Below are 14,921 nucleotides of genomic sequence, written 5' to 3' on the forward strand. Positions count from 1 at the left end.
TGGTTTTGGAAATGTAGTGTTAGATTTTTTATGCAATCTTTTCTTGAAAAATAAAATTAAAGTAAGTCTATGTGTTTTTTTGAGGCAGATGCACTCCTATTTTACTACATGCCCACATTTTCTGAGACCTGCTGGCATCAGTAGCATGGGCTGTATTTCTGGAAGGGCCTAATGATTTTGGGAAGCTGGTTTTGGGTAGAAACCTGGATGGACACCCACCATTCTCCTTAAAACAGGCCACTTGATAGTGTTTCAGCCTGGGAACCAAGTTTTGAGAATGCAGACACTTCTGTAATCCATGGAAAATGTCATCAGCAACGTGCAAATTTGTCTGCCTGCATGGCTTTTGGAAAGGAACTGAGGAGGAATAAACTGCAACTTCTAAAATATAGTGTTTATTTTTGTCATATACATTTTTTATTACAAAAGTTCTTACACAAATCAATGGTTTTTCTTTAAAAAATAACCCAGGGTCAGATCCTCAGCTGATTACAATGTCCATAGGGATGTCAATGGAGAAACATCATTTGGTAGCTGCCAAAGGTCTGGCATGTGGTGTGAATGACAGAAAGCGAGATGGGTAAGAAACAGCCAGCAGGAACTCCCCTGAAGAGAAGGGCCCAGTCCCTCAGCTGGTGTAAATCCACTGAAGCCAATGGGTTGATCCCAGGTCACATCAGCTGAGGATCTGGCACAAGGTAAAAAGTATGAAAGAGCAAACTGCAACTCTGACATACTGCAGCAGGCAGCAACAGTTTCATACTACCCCACTACCCTTCCTAAATTGTAACAGTATTAGGGAGGCACACTGCAAAGCCTTCACACAGAAGGTGACCGACTTCCAAGCACAGATGTCACACCTGGATTTTACACAGACAATCTCCATCTGAACCCAGGCTCAGGGCAAAGGATTTTTCACTCTGATGATACAGCACTAGACATGGTTTATTTCCCAGTTTCCCCTCCTCTAGTCACTATGATCTACCAGCTGAACCGTGTGTCCTCATTTCATCCTTGCAAAAGCACTTTGGGATCCATCTGTGTCCAGACATTGATACATTGGCTTGAGAAATCTCAATAAATTCTAGAAAACAGGGTGGACAACGTTGCATCTGTACTAGCTGGTAGCAATATTGGCTGAAGGGGAACTAGTCATGGAATCACTTTCCCGACTACCGTGAACAATTCCCTATCGTGGATGACTCCTAGTGATTAAAAGAGCCTAATTTTATTCTGATTGCTCCTCTTCGTTCACTACCATGTTAGCATCAGTGCAGATCTGGTCCTAACTCATCTCCAGTGTTAGGACTCAGCTAACATCTAGACATAGGTCCATCAGAAAGGCCAAGAACAAATCTTATGCTACAATTCAGAACTGTTATAAGCAGTTATTCCCTGTAGATAAACCAGATTACACAGGACACAATTTTAGTTTCTAAAACCCTGCACTCTTGTCACAAATACAGGTGGCTGTTGACAAAGCAGGTCTGCAGTATGAGGTTCTCAAACATGTATTTTTTAAATTCAGAAAATACAAATAATCAAATCAAAATCCTGCCTACTTTGTTGTTGTTGGGTTTCTGTCCTGCATTGCCAAGGGCTTCAAATCAATTCAAGACTTTGAGAAACAGCAAACAGCTTTCATTCTTGTCCTCATGATCAAGTCTTTCTTTCTGTGCTGGGGAACAGTTCCGGTTCTTTGGGGGAAAAAAACAGTTTACTCCAAGCTTCATCATGAGGCTACTGAGGAGACAGTAGGCCAGACCCATCAAACAGCTACACATTGGCATTACTGAGCTTTATCCAGGGCAACTGATCTGCTGGCAATTGCCACAGGAGTGAGCTCATGGGTCAAATAGAAAAGAAGAGCTGATGGCAAGGTCTCCCTGCTGTTTCTGATAAGAATGCACTATAAGCTCCATCAGCAGCCAAATTGTTGAGTGATAAAAACAAGGAGGTTAAAATGAAGAGCACAGAGCAAAATCCTCTTCCTCCTCCCACAGGATAAGCTTCCTGGCCTGGTCTCTAAAAAGACACTTGAGAAAACCTTTGTGGGAATCAAAGAATAGTACAGAAGATGCTCCCGTTGTTGTGGCACCCCCCGTCCACCCTTGCCGCAATCCTAGTTGTCATGGTTGTAACGCGTTGGCTGTTTGTTGCTGTTGAGACTCCGCAGGCTGTTACTTCAATGTGAGGTCGTGCTGGAGGGTTCTCCAGGGTCCATGCAATGTCAGACCTGGGGGGGACAGAAAAACATCCCACAAGTGTTCATTACCTGGGATGCAGTCAGGAAATATAGAGTTCCGTGTTCAGCCAGTGGCAGACCTCCATTTACCACCCCATCCCCCCTGGGACACAGTTCTCTTATGAATTTGACTATTTCTAGAGAAAAATTGTCAAAAATGTTCATTCCAACTAAAGCACAAACTTAGAAAACTACTTGATCAGGTGTATGCAAATTTCACCATCTATACTTCATTCCATTTAAGCAGCAAGACAAAAATGCAAGGAATGTTGAGATTTCCATGGTGTTTCAAACTTTGACAAAAAGGGAAGTTGAGGGATGTGAATTCAAAACTGTTTTTGCAATTTTGTTTGCTATTTTTGGACAGCTCTTACCAGTGCACGCCAGCATCAGGGATGGGATGGCATAGGGGAAGGTAAGCTGTGGCAGGGAATCAATCTACAGTAACCCAGGCTAAACTTGTTACATGGAAGAACAGGTCTGTACTGTGATGAAATAAAAGCTGCTGAGGGTTCAATAGTACCTGTTGACTGAGATCCTATTTACACTACAAAGGACTTCCCAATATAGCTGTACTGGCCAAAAGCCCTCAGGGGGATCCACTACATATACTTGCAAAAGGAGCTCTGCCAACGAAACCTTGCGGTGTAGATTTGGCCTCAGGAGATCGTAACGAACAAATACCTGGAATAGTCCCAATCCCATCAAATTTCCACCTTCCACCAAATATTTGTTTTGTTTTGCCTTGAAACAATGGAAAGCAACAGACCCAGCCTCTGAGGACTCTAATTCACACAGGCTCACTGGTCTGACAAGTAGCAGCTCTGAGTGAAATACCTGTAGTACTTGATCTCTCTTAGGGCTTTGTGCTGTAGCCCATCAGAGACATACCATCAGATACCTCAGCCTGTAATCTCTCTCCAAAGGTTACATGATACCATCATGAACTGGCCTGTTTCAGATCATGGTCAGGAGAGCAATCTGGAACTCCAGAGCCCTTTTGGAGGATTCTGTCAAAAGCCTCAGCCTTTCCAAGTGAACTGTAGTGGTGTTACGACCGTGATGGTCTAGGAAATATGGGAGAAGCAATTTTTTTTGGTGTTATCTTTCATTGGATCAACTGTATAGTTGGGAGAGATGTTGGACATCTCCCTAACAACCCGCCCAAGTATCAGAATGAGAGCCATCTAACATCAGTTTCTCAGCCACTTCCCACCGTGGCAGTATGTCCTGGGGTTTCTCAGACACAAGATTTTTCTCACAATTCCCTGCATGTCAAGCTGATCTAGCAATCCCATGGTAGTGCTACTGCTGGCATACACAGATACTCAAGAGAGACCCCTGGAAACTGCCAGGGTGAGAAATGCACATACTTTTGCTCATGTGACCAGAGACTTTTGCTCATTCAAGGTAACAAAAGTGATACAGCTCCTGGGATTGGCAATGGAGAAACTTGTTCCTAGCATTTAAGGAACTCCCTGCTCACAACATGGCACCCACAGGGAACCAACAGTTCCACCCCCTGTTTCTTGACCGCTCTCTAACACCCTTGCTCTGAAATGTGCATCTCCCCCTCTGCAGATCTCACTCACAGACCACAGAAAACAAAGTAGTACCTACGTCTGGGAATGTGCTAGCCCTCCGTATGATCAGATATCTCTCGGGAAGAGCCAGTGGAAGAGTACCTGGTGTCCTAGCATGGGAACAAGAATGCCAGGCCTCTCATTTAACTGTCCTATCCCCAATGGAGAGGATGGCTTCCCAGGCAAGAGAACCAATTAGATTTGCCTCTCTTTCCATTACCCAGACTTCTTTGCAAAGGTTCCTTGCTCCAATTAGTACAGCAAGTTGATTTTACAATCTCTGAGATGTTTCATGTCTGCAAATAGCTGCCTCAACAAGATAAAACACAGGGAAATGAAACAGGCTTATGGTTTTCTGGGGGTCCTCAGAACGGGGAGGGGTTGCTTTGGGCTGTAGGCTCATTCTAACCACTATGTCAGTGGCTTACTTTCTCTTGAAGGTGAGAAGCTTGTTGTTCTGGACAATGCAATCTTCGGCATTTGACACCTGCTGCAAAATGTTTTTTTTGGACTTTCCTTGGTAAATCAGGTTATCCTGCACCAGACCCTTGGTTTGATCGAGTATCAAGATCCCATAATCCTGCAATGCCTGGATCCTGTTCTTGGTTACCTGGGGAAAAGAAAATCCCAATGAGAGAACAAGGACAGTGGACTGTGTGGCCTGGGGCATATTTGAATGAGCTAACTGCTGCAGTTGTCTCTGGCACATTGTCTCTGGCCTATTGTCAGCGTGAAATAAAATCCTCATGATTGTTTAGCATCTGCAGCTTTGATTCAGCAAAGCACTAAAGCATGTACTTGACATTAAGCCTAAACACAAGATCTTCCTGGATAGGGCAAAAATGACAAAGGGGCTTAGATGAGTGGATGAACTGCAGGTCAATGGCCCCAACAGAACCAGTCCAGCTAAGCAAAGCTGCACTATTTTAAATCTTTTGGTCTTGTCTACATTATGGAGCCTGGTGCTGTAGCTGTGCAGGTGCAGTGCAACTGGGACAGTAGTGTCCCCTGTTGGAGACATGGGAGTATGGCAGTGGGAGTTTTTCTGCCTGTATAGTTAAGCCACCTCCCCAAACAACTGGAGCCAAAGCCAATAGGAGCCCTTTTTGGCTGATGTAACTGCTTCTGCACCAGGGTGTTTCCTGGCCTAGTTGCATCAGCTTGGAGCTGTAATACCTTGACATTGCTATGCCAGCAGAAAGCTCTAGCATAGACTTGGGCCTGAGCTAAACAGTTCAGCGCTACACAAGGCAGTCACTCCTTCCACACACCCACTGTTGCTTCTTGTTTATTAAAGCAGTTTGAAGGTAGGTTTACACATCTCCACTCTCAACAGACCCAAGCCTGTCTGTGCTCTAGCACCCCTTGCCTGCTTCAGAAATCAGTCTCAGGACTCAGCTTGAGTCTGTGAGCAGTAGCTCCCATTGCTGTCACTCTTCTTGCCCATGACTAGATAAACTGTTTACTTGTTCTCAGGCTCCTCTTGGATGGGTAAAGGATCCCAGCCAGTGCATGAATGAGAAACAGCAGCAGCAAGTAGGATTGGGGTTTCCATAAGTGTCTCCCACTGGACCTCTGCTGTCTGAATTCTCATCAGCTCCTTCAGGGCAAGCAGGGGGCTGGGGCGTCCTGGCACTGGGGTTTCCATAAGTCTTATTTAACTTATTTAACTGTTTTCCTGATCAGAATGTTTTTCAAAAGGGTTTTTTTGCTCATGGATAGAACCAAGACAGTAACCACCTCAATAGCCTAGCTGTGGGGCTTGCTGCATCCTTATTCTGGGGCCTTGTGAAGTGCATGATGGCTATATCCCATCAATAATGAGAGTGAAGATTACTTTGATCCTCAAGGTAACACTGGCAACTGTCCAGGAGCTGACAGGGCCTTTGCATCTAATTTGCAAAAAAAGGTCAAAGCAAATGCTGCTCCTTCTGCTTTAATACAATGATGCAGGCTGCAGTGGCTGGAAGTCTCATCGTGCAATGCTACACTGTGGTCCATGTAGCTTGGTTGTCCAGGCTGACACAGAACAATGTATGTTAAGCTCTGCAGCTGCCTTCGGGCATACAAATGTAGTGAAGGCAAAGATAAACGCTGACAATATATTAGAGCTCCTTGGGCTGCATTTGGCTTCTGGTAGGGCTGGCGGCTCCCTGGGTTAGACACACTAAAAGCAGTGGAAACACTAGCTCAGGGGTAGGCAACCCCTGGCACAGGTGCCAGAGCATGGCCTCAGGTTAGATGGTGGGGAAGGGGCTGGGGAGCGCTGCCACAGGGATCGGGTCCCTCTTAGCTCCCCTGCTGTCCACCCCTGGTGCACCAACATCTTGCAAGGTGAGGCTGCGGGTATTTTTAAAAACATTGCCGACCCCTGCACTAGCTAATGAAAGCAGGCATGTGAGAAGGAAGCTGGTCTTTGCCAAAGACAAGCGAAGTGCTGCCTACCTCAGTCACTATTGACTGGAACTGCTCTATCATGGAAAAAGGGCTTCTTACTGAAGAAATAACTGTATGTCACATCTTAGGAATTATCACAGTACTAGGTCCTAGGGGGAAAAGCCAGCAATTTTTTTGCATTAATATAAAAGTCAGTATTGGAATGACAAATGAGTTACTAATTACTAAGTGTGGCCTAGTAGACAGAGCACTGACCTGGGACTCAGGAGACTTAGTTTCACCACTGGTCTGCTAAGTGCTCTGGTGAGCCACATCCTTGTTCTGTGCCTCAGTTCCCACCTGAGAATAACAGGCCTGACTTCCTTTCTGAGTAGGTTGGCCATCATACAGGACACTCCGGTTTTCTGCTACTCTGTCTTCTATTGGTATGAAACCAATAGCGTCAGGTTTCGTACCAATAAAGGACAGAGGACAACCGGACCGTCCTCTATGACGGCCACCCTATTTCTCAGGCAGTTTGGGATCTGTGGTACTATTACAACCATATGGCAGCCCAGAGATTCAGGAAACAATCTCCTAGGTGCATGTCTCTTAACTGGTATGTATACCGGGCATGAGCAATGCCAGCTGTAGGTTTGATAAATCACAACCAAAGGGATGGGAAATGTGTAATGCTGTAGTTTCTCTTGGATTATCTCAGTGATGTCACAAGGGACATCAGAAGAACCTGCCAACTTCAGGCCATTCCTGTGAGAGGGACACTTGCTGTTTTCCCTGCTCTGGCATGATTTCAGTTGGCATCTGTGGGTGTGTTTACATGTGCTCTGGGGTGGAGGTGAGGAGGGAGGGCTTTCATTACAGCGGCTCCAAGAGCCACTCTAATTACAGCGCCCTCAGCTTCATGTGTATTCAAAACGGTGGTGAGGATGCTTTAACTTAAGCTCATTCCACAAGCTTTAGTTAAAGTGCCCTTATGCCATTTTGAAGCACAAGGATGACAAATACATATAACACGGAGGCTGCTGGAGCATGCTAATTAACGCACTTAAGTGATTAACGGAGTCTGCTCCAACGCATGAATCAGAGCAGACATTTGCCACGTGTACACATGCCCTGTGATGTGAGCAGCCCATCCCCCACATTGGTTTGAACACATACCTTCATGTTCGCTGTCTGTAACAACTTGAGGCCACACCCAAGATTGCCTATGATATCATTCTCAACAATGGCCCCGTCCCCCTTGCAGGCGATGCCATGGCTGCTGTTGTCATATATCCCATTACCACGGAGCTCCACCCTGCACTCTGTTTCCACAAGGATGCCCCCGAGGCTGTTGCAGGAGATGCTGTTGTTTGCTATTCGAGTGAGCTGGGTGCTCTGAAAGACCGTGACCCCACTGTCCTGGTTGGCATGGATGGCATTGGCAATGATGTTCAGTGCTTCACTGCTCTTGATGTACAGCCCAGCAGCTGCAAGAAAAGGTACAAACCAAGTCCATGGCTTTCAGAAAGATTTGCCTGGCAGCCAAATCTGGGCTTCAACCAGGCAATGCTACCTTCATCTCAGGACAGCCTGAATGAGCAAGGAAGGGCTTCACAGTTGCCCTAATACGTCCCAACAGAGCCGGTAGCTCTACCCTACCCATACCTCACAGGCCTAGGAAGCCTGGGCCAGGTCAGTCTTTGCATATGCAGGGCTGGGTCAGTAGGTGGCACTTTTCAAGATCCTGTGACCACTGTAGGAGCTTCATTATGGTGGAAAGTGTACCCGGGAGCCTTTGACCACACACAGTATTTTTCTCACTCCTCCCTACTCAGCTCTCACTTTGATGTGTAGATTGTAGAACTCAGCTTCATTATTCCCCTGTTGCAGATGGAGGCACACAGAAGTGAAGTGACATGCCCCAACTCATCCAACATGACAGTAGCAGAGCTGGGAACAGAACCCAGCTCTCTCACATCCCACACTAGTGCTCTGTTCACTTGGCCATGATGCTTCTTGGCACAGAAAACTGTTGGGCAGTGCCACTATAAGCTGGTGCAGCCACCTGGCAACTCACCCCACAGATGGAAGAAAGAAAGATCGAATTCTGCTCTATCTATACTGCTCCGATGCTAATAACACCAGTGCCACTGCCCTAGTGCATGGGTGCTCAACATTTTGGCCCCACGGGCCACATGAGTGGTCAGGCCGGGCCAGATCAGAATTTGGAGCCTGGCACTGCCCCCTCCCTGCCCTATGTACCAGGATTGATTCTGAAGGATCAGCATCACCCCCTCTCCACCCCATGCACCCCAGAATTTGATCTTGAGGGCCCAGAACCATCCCCTCCAGGTCCCCCACACAGGGATTGGGTGCTGGGGCCCAGCACTGCCCCCACTCAACCCTGTGCATTGGGAGAGGGCACCCTATTCAGCATTCAGGGCCTGAAGCTCTCCATGGAGCCAGAAATCTGGCAGCAGGGGAGTGATGCCACTGCTGCCTCGCCACCAAATTTCTAGACCTGTGGGGAGCCCTGTGGATGACATGGCACCACAAGCTGGATCTGGCCTGTGGACCAGGTGTTGAACACCCCTGTCCTAGTATAATACCAAGCCAGATTTAGCCCAAGAAGCATCTGCTGTCTGATCTTCTGAGCTGGGAGGCATTATGTGTGTGAAAGATACGGCTGCAGCAGGGGAATAAAACACACCGACACTGGTGACATGTTAATGCTCTTACAGTTATAACCTTTGAATTTTCCCTCCTTGCTGTGAAGGAAGCAAGAGTCACAGAAGGGAAGAGAAGGGCTTGGGACTTGAAGTCCTTCCTCTGGGCATCCTCACTGGCAACTAGAAATGTATTAAACTCAGGGGTTAAGGTTCATAAGGAACTGTATGGCCTTTTCCTTCTCTTCCCTTTTCATTGCTTTGTGCCCTTGGCTCTGTTCTCCCCTCAGGGTAGGCTTGTAACTCCCACTGAAGTCTACATCCTATGTGCTATGGAGGAGCAGCCTGATCTTAAGTTCTGGGTTTGAACAGACACAATGATGCCCTCTAGACTCAGTCTAAATGGTGATCAGGTTTGTCTTTTTTGTGCTCCTCAAAGTCTGGCAAACCCACTGGCCTCCCCAACTACACTGCAACACAGAGCAGCTGCAAGGTAGTGCTTTTACCCACTTCTAATGCCCTTCGTAAGTTATTCAGCTGACATCTGGAGCCAGAGCAAAAGGTGTACCAGCCACCCCCTCCTTTCCCACACTCCACCCTTTCAGGGGAGTATTAGAGCTTGACACAGAGTGGTTGGAATGGGTATGTGTCCAGAGACAAAGCCTGGTAGATGTTACAAAATGGCTGCAGAATTGGGCAACATCCAGCCATTCCACTTTGGAGTTTAAACTTGTCTTTTCTGCATGGTAGACCATGTCCCCGAGGCTGTTGCAGGAGATGCTGTTGTTCGCTATTTGAATGAGCTGGGTGCTCTGAAAGACTGTGACCCCACTGTCCTGGTTGGCATGGATGGCATTGGCAATGATGTTCAGTGCTTCACTGCTCTTGATGTACAGCCACTGCTCTTGCTACAGCCATTTGCCATCACTCTCTTCCATCTTACCTGGACTGTTTTGTGAAGGACCATGAACAAGTCTGACCTAGTACACGAACTGGGGTAAAAAGCAATGGATTGCATCACATCTTTGCTGTGCTGGAATGTCATGAGCACTGATTTGGCCTCTGGTCTGTGCCTCTAGCATAGTAGAGATAGGTCTAGCATCAGGGCCCACCATACTCACCTCCATTGTGGTTGATGCTGTTCGACTCTACCAGTGCCACACTGATGAGCCGTCGGGAGGCAAAGCGCTCATCCTCACTGTCCAGGTCATTCTCCCAGATGGCAGCTTCCCCCTCATCGTTGAAGCTCTCATTGCCTCCTTGGTTGGCAAGATAGTCATTGGCATCATCTTTGCGGCAAAACACCGCCACCCCATAGATGCTGTTGTGCCCAATTTGGTTGTTGGTGATGTGAGGGAGGCTGGATGCCATTATCCACACACCACAGCCCTTGTTGCCTGCAGAATGAAAGCAACCCCTTGGTCATGACCTGCACTGCAGCACCACTCACACACCCCAGTCAAGACTGGGGCCCCATTGCACTGGGCACTGCATAGACCTACTGTCCCTGTCCTGAGGAGCTTACCATGTACACTTGTACTACAGAGCCAAGGAGGATTCTGGGGAAGCTGATGCCAACTGGACTGGAACTCAGAAGTGCTGGCTCCCATGCCGGGACTTCCTGCCACTAGGTGGGATGACCGTAGGCAGCCATGGGCTATCCCTAGAGCCGAATTAAGGCCCTCTCCTTCTGCTACCACTTCTTTGCCACATGTGTTCAGGCCCTGGGGCTTCCCTGCAACATGTGCATCTTTGAGGCCAGATTTTTAGAAGAGAGTTTGGTGTCTGCTCCTGCTAATTTCAGTGCTCTCACTGTCTAGCCTGACAGGGTCATCTAGGGCTTTCAACTGCTCTCCTAATACCAACAGCGATAACTCCTTTTTGCCTTAGTGCAGATGTGCTGTCACAAGTGTTCTGTAATCCACATCCTAATGATCTCTGGGCATTGCCCTGGCTGGGGTCTGCCCTAGGAAAGTAGAGCTACCCAACTGCTCCCACCTAGGGTCATCCATGCCATCTCCTGCCTTGCACCAATTCTGTTCCTTCCACACAGTTATGTGCATGCAAATATGTCTCCCACTGGCCTTTATGCAAGGGCTTCCTTACATGTTCTGAAGACACAGGTGATTTATTCCTGGCCCCACCCTGCACAATCACCCCCTGCTGAGACATTGCTCCCCTCCGTTCCCCTCGTTATCCACTGTCAAGCTAACGGGGGGGGGGCGGGGGGGGAAAGACCCTTTGTAAATCAAGTAATACGAAACCAATGGCAGTAGAAAGACACAATAAAATATACTGCTGTAATAACTTTGCAGGGATGCAGCCAAGGTGGGACAGGACGCACCTCAGTGGTGCTTCTCTCACTTGGTGATTTGCTGCTACCTTTGAACAGACTCACATCCTGAAAGGAAGGCTTCCAAAGGCAACCAACCAGCACAGATATTTAAGACCCCGGCTCCAGCACACAATCCCTGCCTTCTCCTCACTACAGTGGGCTGTGACATGGAACATGCACATCGGCAGATTGTGAGGAAGGCGTAGGCACTGCCTCACCATGGTTGCTTTTACAAGGGATGATCCAGTGGCCCTGGAGGGGCACTGCCAAGACTCAGGACAATGCCATGTGGTGCAAAGGGCCCCTGCTGATGTTCTAGATGCCTCATGGCCAGAGTCAGGAGCCACAACAGTTCAGTAAAAGAAGGATTTGGGACCAACTCTGGATGTTGAGACCCACAACAAAAAGGGTACCTCCTCTTGCAGACCTGACCACCAACGCAGTCTGACATTTCTTTGCAGCGTCTAATTTTAGAGGGAGTAAGATAACCAAATCAGAACCTGAATTTCTAACCTAAGTATTTGGGAGCTGGAGGCAGCGAATTTGGAATCTTCTTCACACATGACCTTAGCCTTGTGGTTAATGCATTGTGTTGGGGCTGTGGAGATCTGGGTTTTGTTTCCAGCTCTCTGGGTAAGCCACTAGATCATGATGTGTCTCAATTCCCCACTGGAGAACTGGCCCAGAAAGGGTCTGAGAGAGCTGGGGGCAGATAATGACAGTGAGGATGGCCCCACAGGTTCCCCAAGTTTGCCCCAAGCCAGGGCCCAGGTCCAGGCTGGCTACAGCTGCAGAGAAAGATGAAACTATGTTGCTGCCAAGGTCTCTGCATCTTCCTCACAGTCTGCTGTATGGGCCCTCAGCACAATACGCAACCCTGGAAAAACAAGGGGAGCATGCAGGAAGCTGATGAGCTGAGAGGCGGATGGGTTCTGAAATTGGCAGTGGGCCAAAGTGCACAAGGAACAAAGCTGAATGATGGCTGCTGCTCCCACATTGCAGAGGTCAGACCCAAAGTGTCTCTTGTTAAGAGATACTTAGCATATGTGCAGGTGAAGCACCTTTGGTGTTGCTTAACTTTTGCCAGCACCTGTGAGACCTGGGTCTCATGCAATGCCAGTGTTGGGTGTGAGCTGGCCCAGCACCCCCATGCCTACCTAGGGAGAGCACTGGGCAGCCAAAGGCCACAGGGCCCCCTCAGTTCAGGCTTCTCCTGGACAGAGTGGCCTCCACCCCTTGGATTCCCCAGGAGTTGAGAGCTCTCACACTGTAGCAGGCTCAGGATTTAGGGCTCTTGCAGGATCCTATCAGGCACAGTGCTTGGTGGCTAAAACAGTCACATGTTAAAATGCATTAGGAAGAAAGCTGACAGGCTGGAGTCCAAATTCTGCTTGCACATAAACCAGGGGATTAGCCCAGGTCTAAGCCAGTCCTTTATCCCTACAGCTTTTCTGCACTGTCATATAAACTCTGATCTGAGACAGCTATCAGGTCAAGCCCAGCATGATGTTCTCTCTCTATCTCTCTCTCTCACACACACACACACACACACACACACACACACACATTGTACAGAAGGCTAATTCCACTGAGAGACCTAATGAAAGCAACCCCACACTACACGCACATCTGACTACTACCTTTGCTTCATCTTATGTGCCAAAACCCAGACCAGTGCCCCCTTTCCCTCCTGCAGAGCAGGCACTTCCCTCCCTTTCACTGCCCTCTCCCTAGGGACTTGGAATCTTTCCTCCTCTTAGATGCATCTTTCACTCTGCTGTATCCTTGCTTGCCTCTTCCTTAAGGACTGATCCAAAGCCATGGAAATCAACAGTGGGGCTCCCACAGATGTGAATATGGGACATGTACATTCTGCGCCTTTCCTTGCAAGGTACAGAAGGGTCTTCAGCAAAGTGGCCCATGAGCCATTTTCAGTTTTATCTGCTGGAGTAAGGTTTCAGAGTGCATCTATTCCATGTAGGAGGGAGGTCCCTGCACTGCCCCAAGCACAGCACTCAGACACGGAGCAGTGAGGCCATCCTGGCAGTGTCCCCCATAACTGCCTTTTAAACCTCAGTATCTGGGTTACTTCAGGGGGCGCCACCAGACAAGCCTCTCTTCTAGGTTTGGTGCATGCAAGCAGGAGTAGGTGGGCACGGGTGTTCCTCTCCCCAGACATGCTGGGGCATGATGGCTGCATACCCTCAGTCACTGCTGTGATGTTTCTGTATAAACAAGCCTCACAAGCCAGCTCTTATGACACTCCCTCCCTTTTCTTTCAGACAGGGTTGGGGATGCTGTACTCAGCTGAGCTTCCCTTCCTCTCCTATGAATTTGTATGTCATGTTACAGATCTCTAAAGACACTTGTTGCAAGACATCCCCTGGCCTGGACTGAATGAGGCCACTGCTGGCCGTCTGTCCTACCGCTCTCAGCTCTATGCAGTCAGGGTCTTTCCCCAAACATTCCCAGAGCTTGACAGCTGAGTGTCATAGCATCAGTGTAAGCGAAGATACAGCCATTGGGGGCTGTTTTGAATCTTCTTCAGTGCACTCCTATCTCTATCACATGGACACACAATCATATAGTCTTCCTGGACTTCCGGAAGGCTTTCGACACTGTCTCTCACCCCGTTCTCATTAGGAAACTGGGGGACTGTGGCGTAGACACCCACACAGTCCAATGGGTCGCCAACTGGCTAGAGAGCCGCACCCAGAGGGTGGTAGTGGATGGGTCGTTCTCGGCCTGGAAGGACGTGGGCAGTGGGGTCCCGCAGGGCTCGGTCCTCGGGCCCGCCCTGTTCAACAGCTTCATCAGTGATTTGGATGAGGGGGTGCAAAGCACCCTGTTCAAATTTGCTGATGATACCAAGATGTGGGGGGATGTGGGCACAATAGAAGGGAGCAACAGGCTACAGTCGGACCTTGACAGGTTACAAGGATGGGCGGAGGAGAACAGGATGGGGTTCAACACAGACAAGTGCAAGGTGATGCACCTGGGAAGGAACAACCGGCACCATACGTACAGGCTGGGGAACTCCCCTCTTGTCAGCACGGAGGTGAAAAAGGATCTTGGAGTCATTATTGACTCCAAGATGAACATGGCTCGGCAGTGTGGGGAGGCGGCTAGGAAGGCCAACTATACCTTGTCGTGCATCCACAGATGCATTTCAAGCAGGACCAAGGAGGTGATCCTCCCCCTCTATGCGGCACTGGTCAGGCCGCAGCTGGAGTACTGCGTCCAGTTCTGGGAGCCGCACTTTAAGAGGGATGTGGACAGCATCGAGAGGGGCCAGAGGAGGGCCACTCGCATGATCAAGGGACAGCAGGGAAGGTCCTATGAGGAAAGGTTACGGGACCTGAACCTGTTCAGCCTCCAGAAGAGAAGGCTGAGGGGGGATCTTGTGGCCTGCTATAAACTAGTCAGGGGGGATCAACAGGCACTGGGGGAGTCCCTGTTCCCCCGGGCGCCGCCAGGAGTGATCAGGAATAACCATCACAAGCTGGCGGAGGGAAGGTTTAAGTTGGACATCAGGAGGCGCTACTTCATGGTCAGGGTGGCTAGGGTCTGGAACCAGCTTCCAAGTGAGGTGGTGCAGGCTCCCACCCTGGGGGTTTTTAAGAGGAAGTTAGATGACCATCTTGCTGGGGTCGTTTGACCCCCAGTACTCTTTCCTGCCATGGCAGGGGGGCGGACTAGATGATCTGCCCAGG

The 14,921-nt window shown here is 48.8% G+C and overlaps 1 protein-coding gene across 6 annotated transcripts in view; it reads right to left on the bottom strand.

Annotated features, from left to right (window-relative positions):
• Positions 1 to 385: 385 nt before the first annotated feature.
• Positions 386 to 14,921, bottom strand: part of FBXO10 (F-box protein 10) — an 86,345-nt gene continuing 71,809 nt past the window's right edge. For 4 of the 6 annotated variants that reach the window (XM_025201421.1, XM_025201420.1, XM_025201423.1 and 1 more), the window contains 5 exons: positions 11,622 to 11,672; positions 9,995 to 10,270; positions 7,384 to 7,694; positions 4,257 to 4,438; positions 386 to 2,236 (listed from right to left, as the gene is read on the bottom strand). In XM_025201421.1, the coding sequence (XP_025057206.1) occupies positions 2,059 to 2,236; positions 4,257 to 4,438; positions 7,384 to 7,694; positions 9,995 to 10,270; positions 11,622 to 11,672 (998 nt within the window). In that variant the 3' untranslated portion in view covers positions 386 to 2,058. The remainder of the gene's footprint in view (positions 2,237 to 4,256; positions 4,439 to 7,383; positions 7,695 to 9,994; positions 10,271 to 11,621; positions 11,673 to 14,921) is intronic. The other 2 variants (XM_006021457.3, XM_025201422.1) reach the window with 1 other exon arrangement.

This window comes from Alligator sinensis, unplaced genomic scaffold (genome assembly GCF_000455745.1).
Source record: "Alligator sinensis unplaced genomic scaffold, ASM45574v1 scaffold434_1, whole genome shotgun sequence".
Lineage (NCBI taxonomy): Eukaryota > Metazoa > Chordata > Crocodylia > Alligatoridae > Alligator > Alligator sinensis.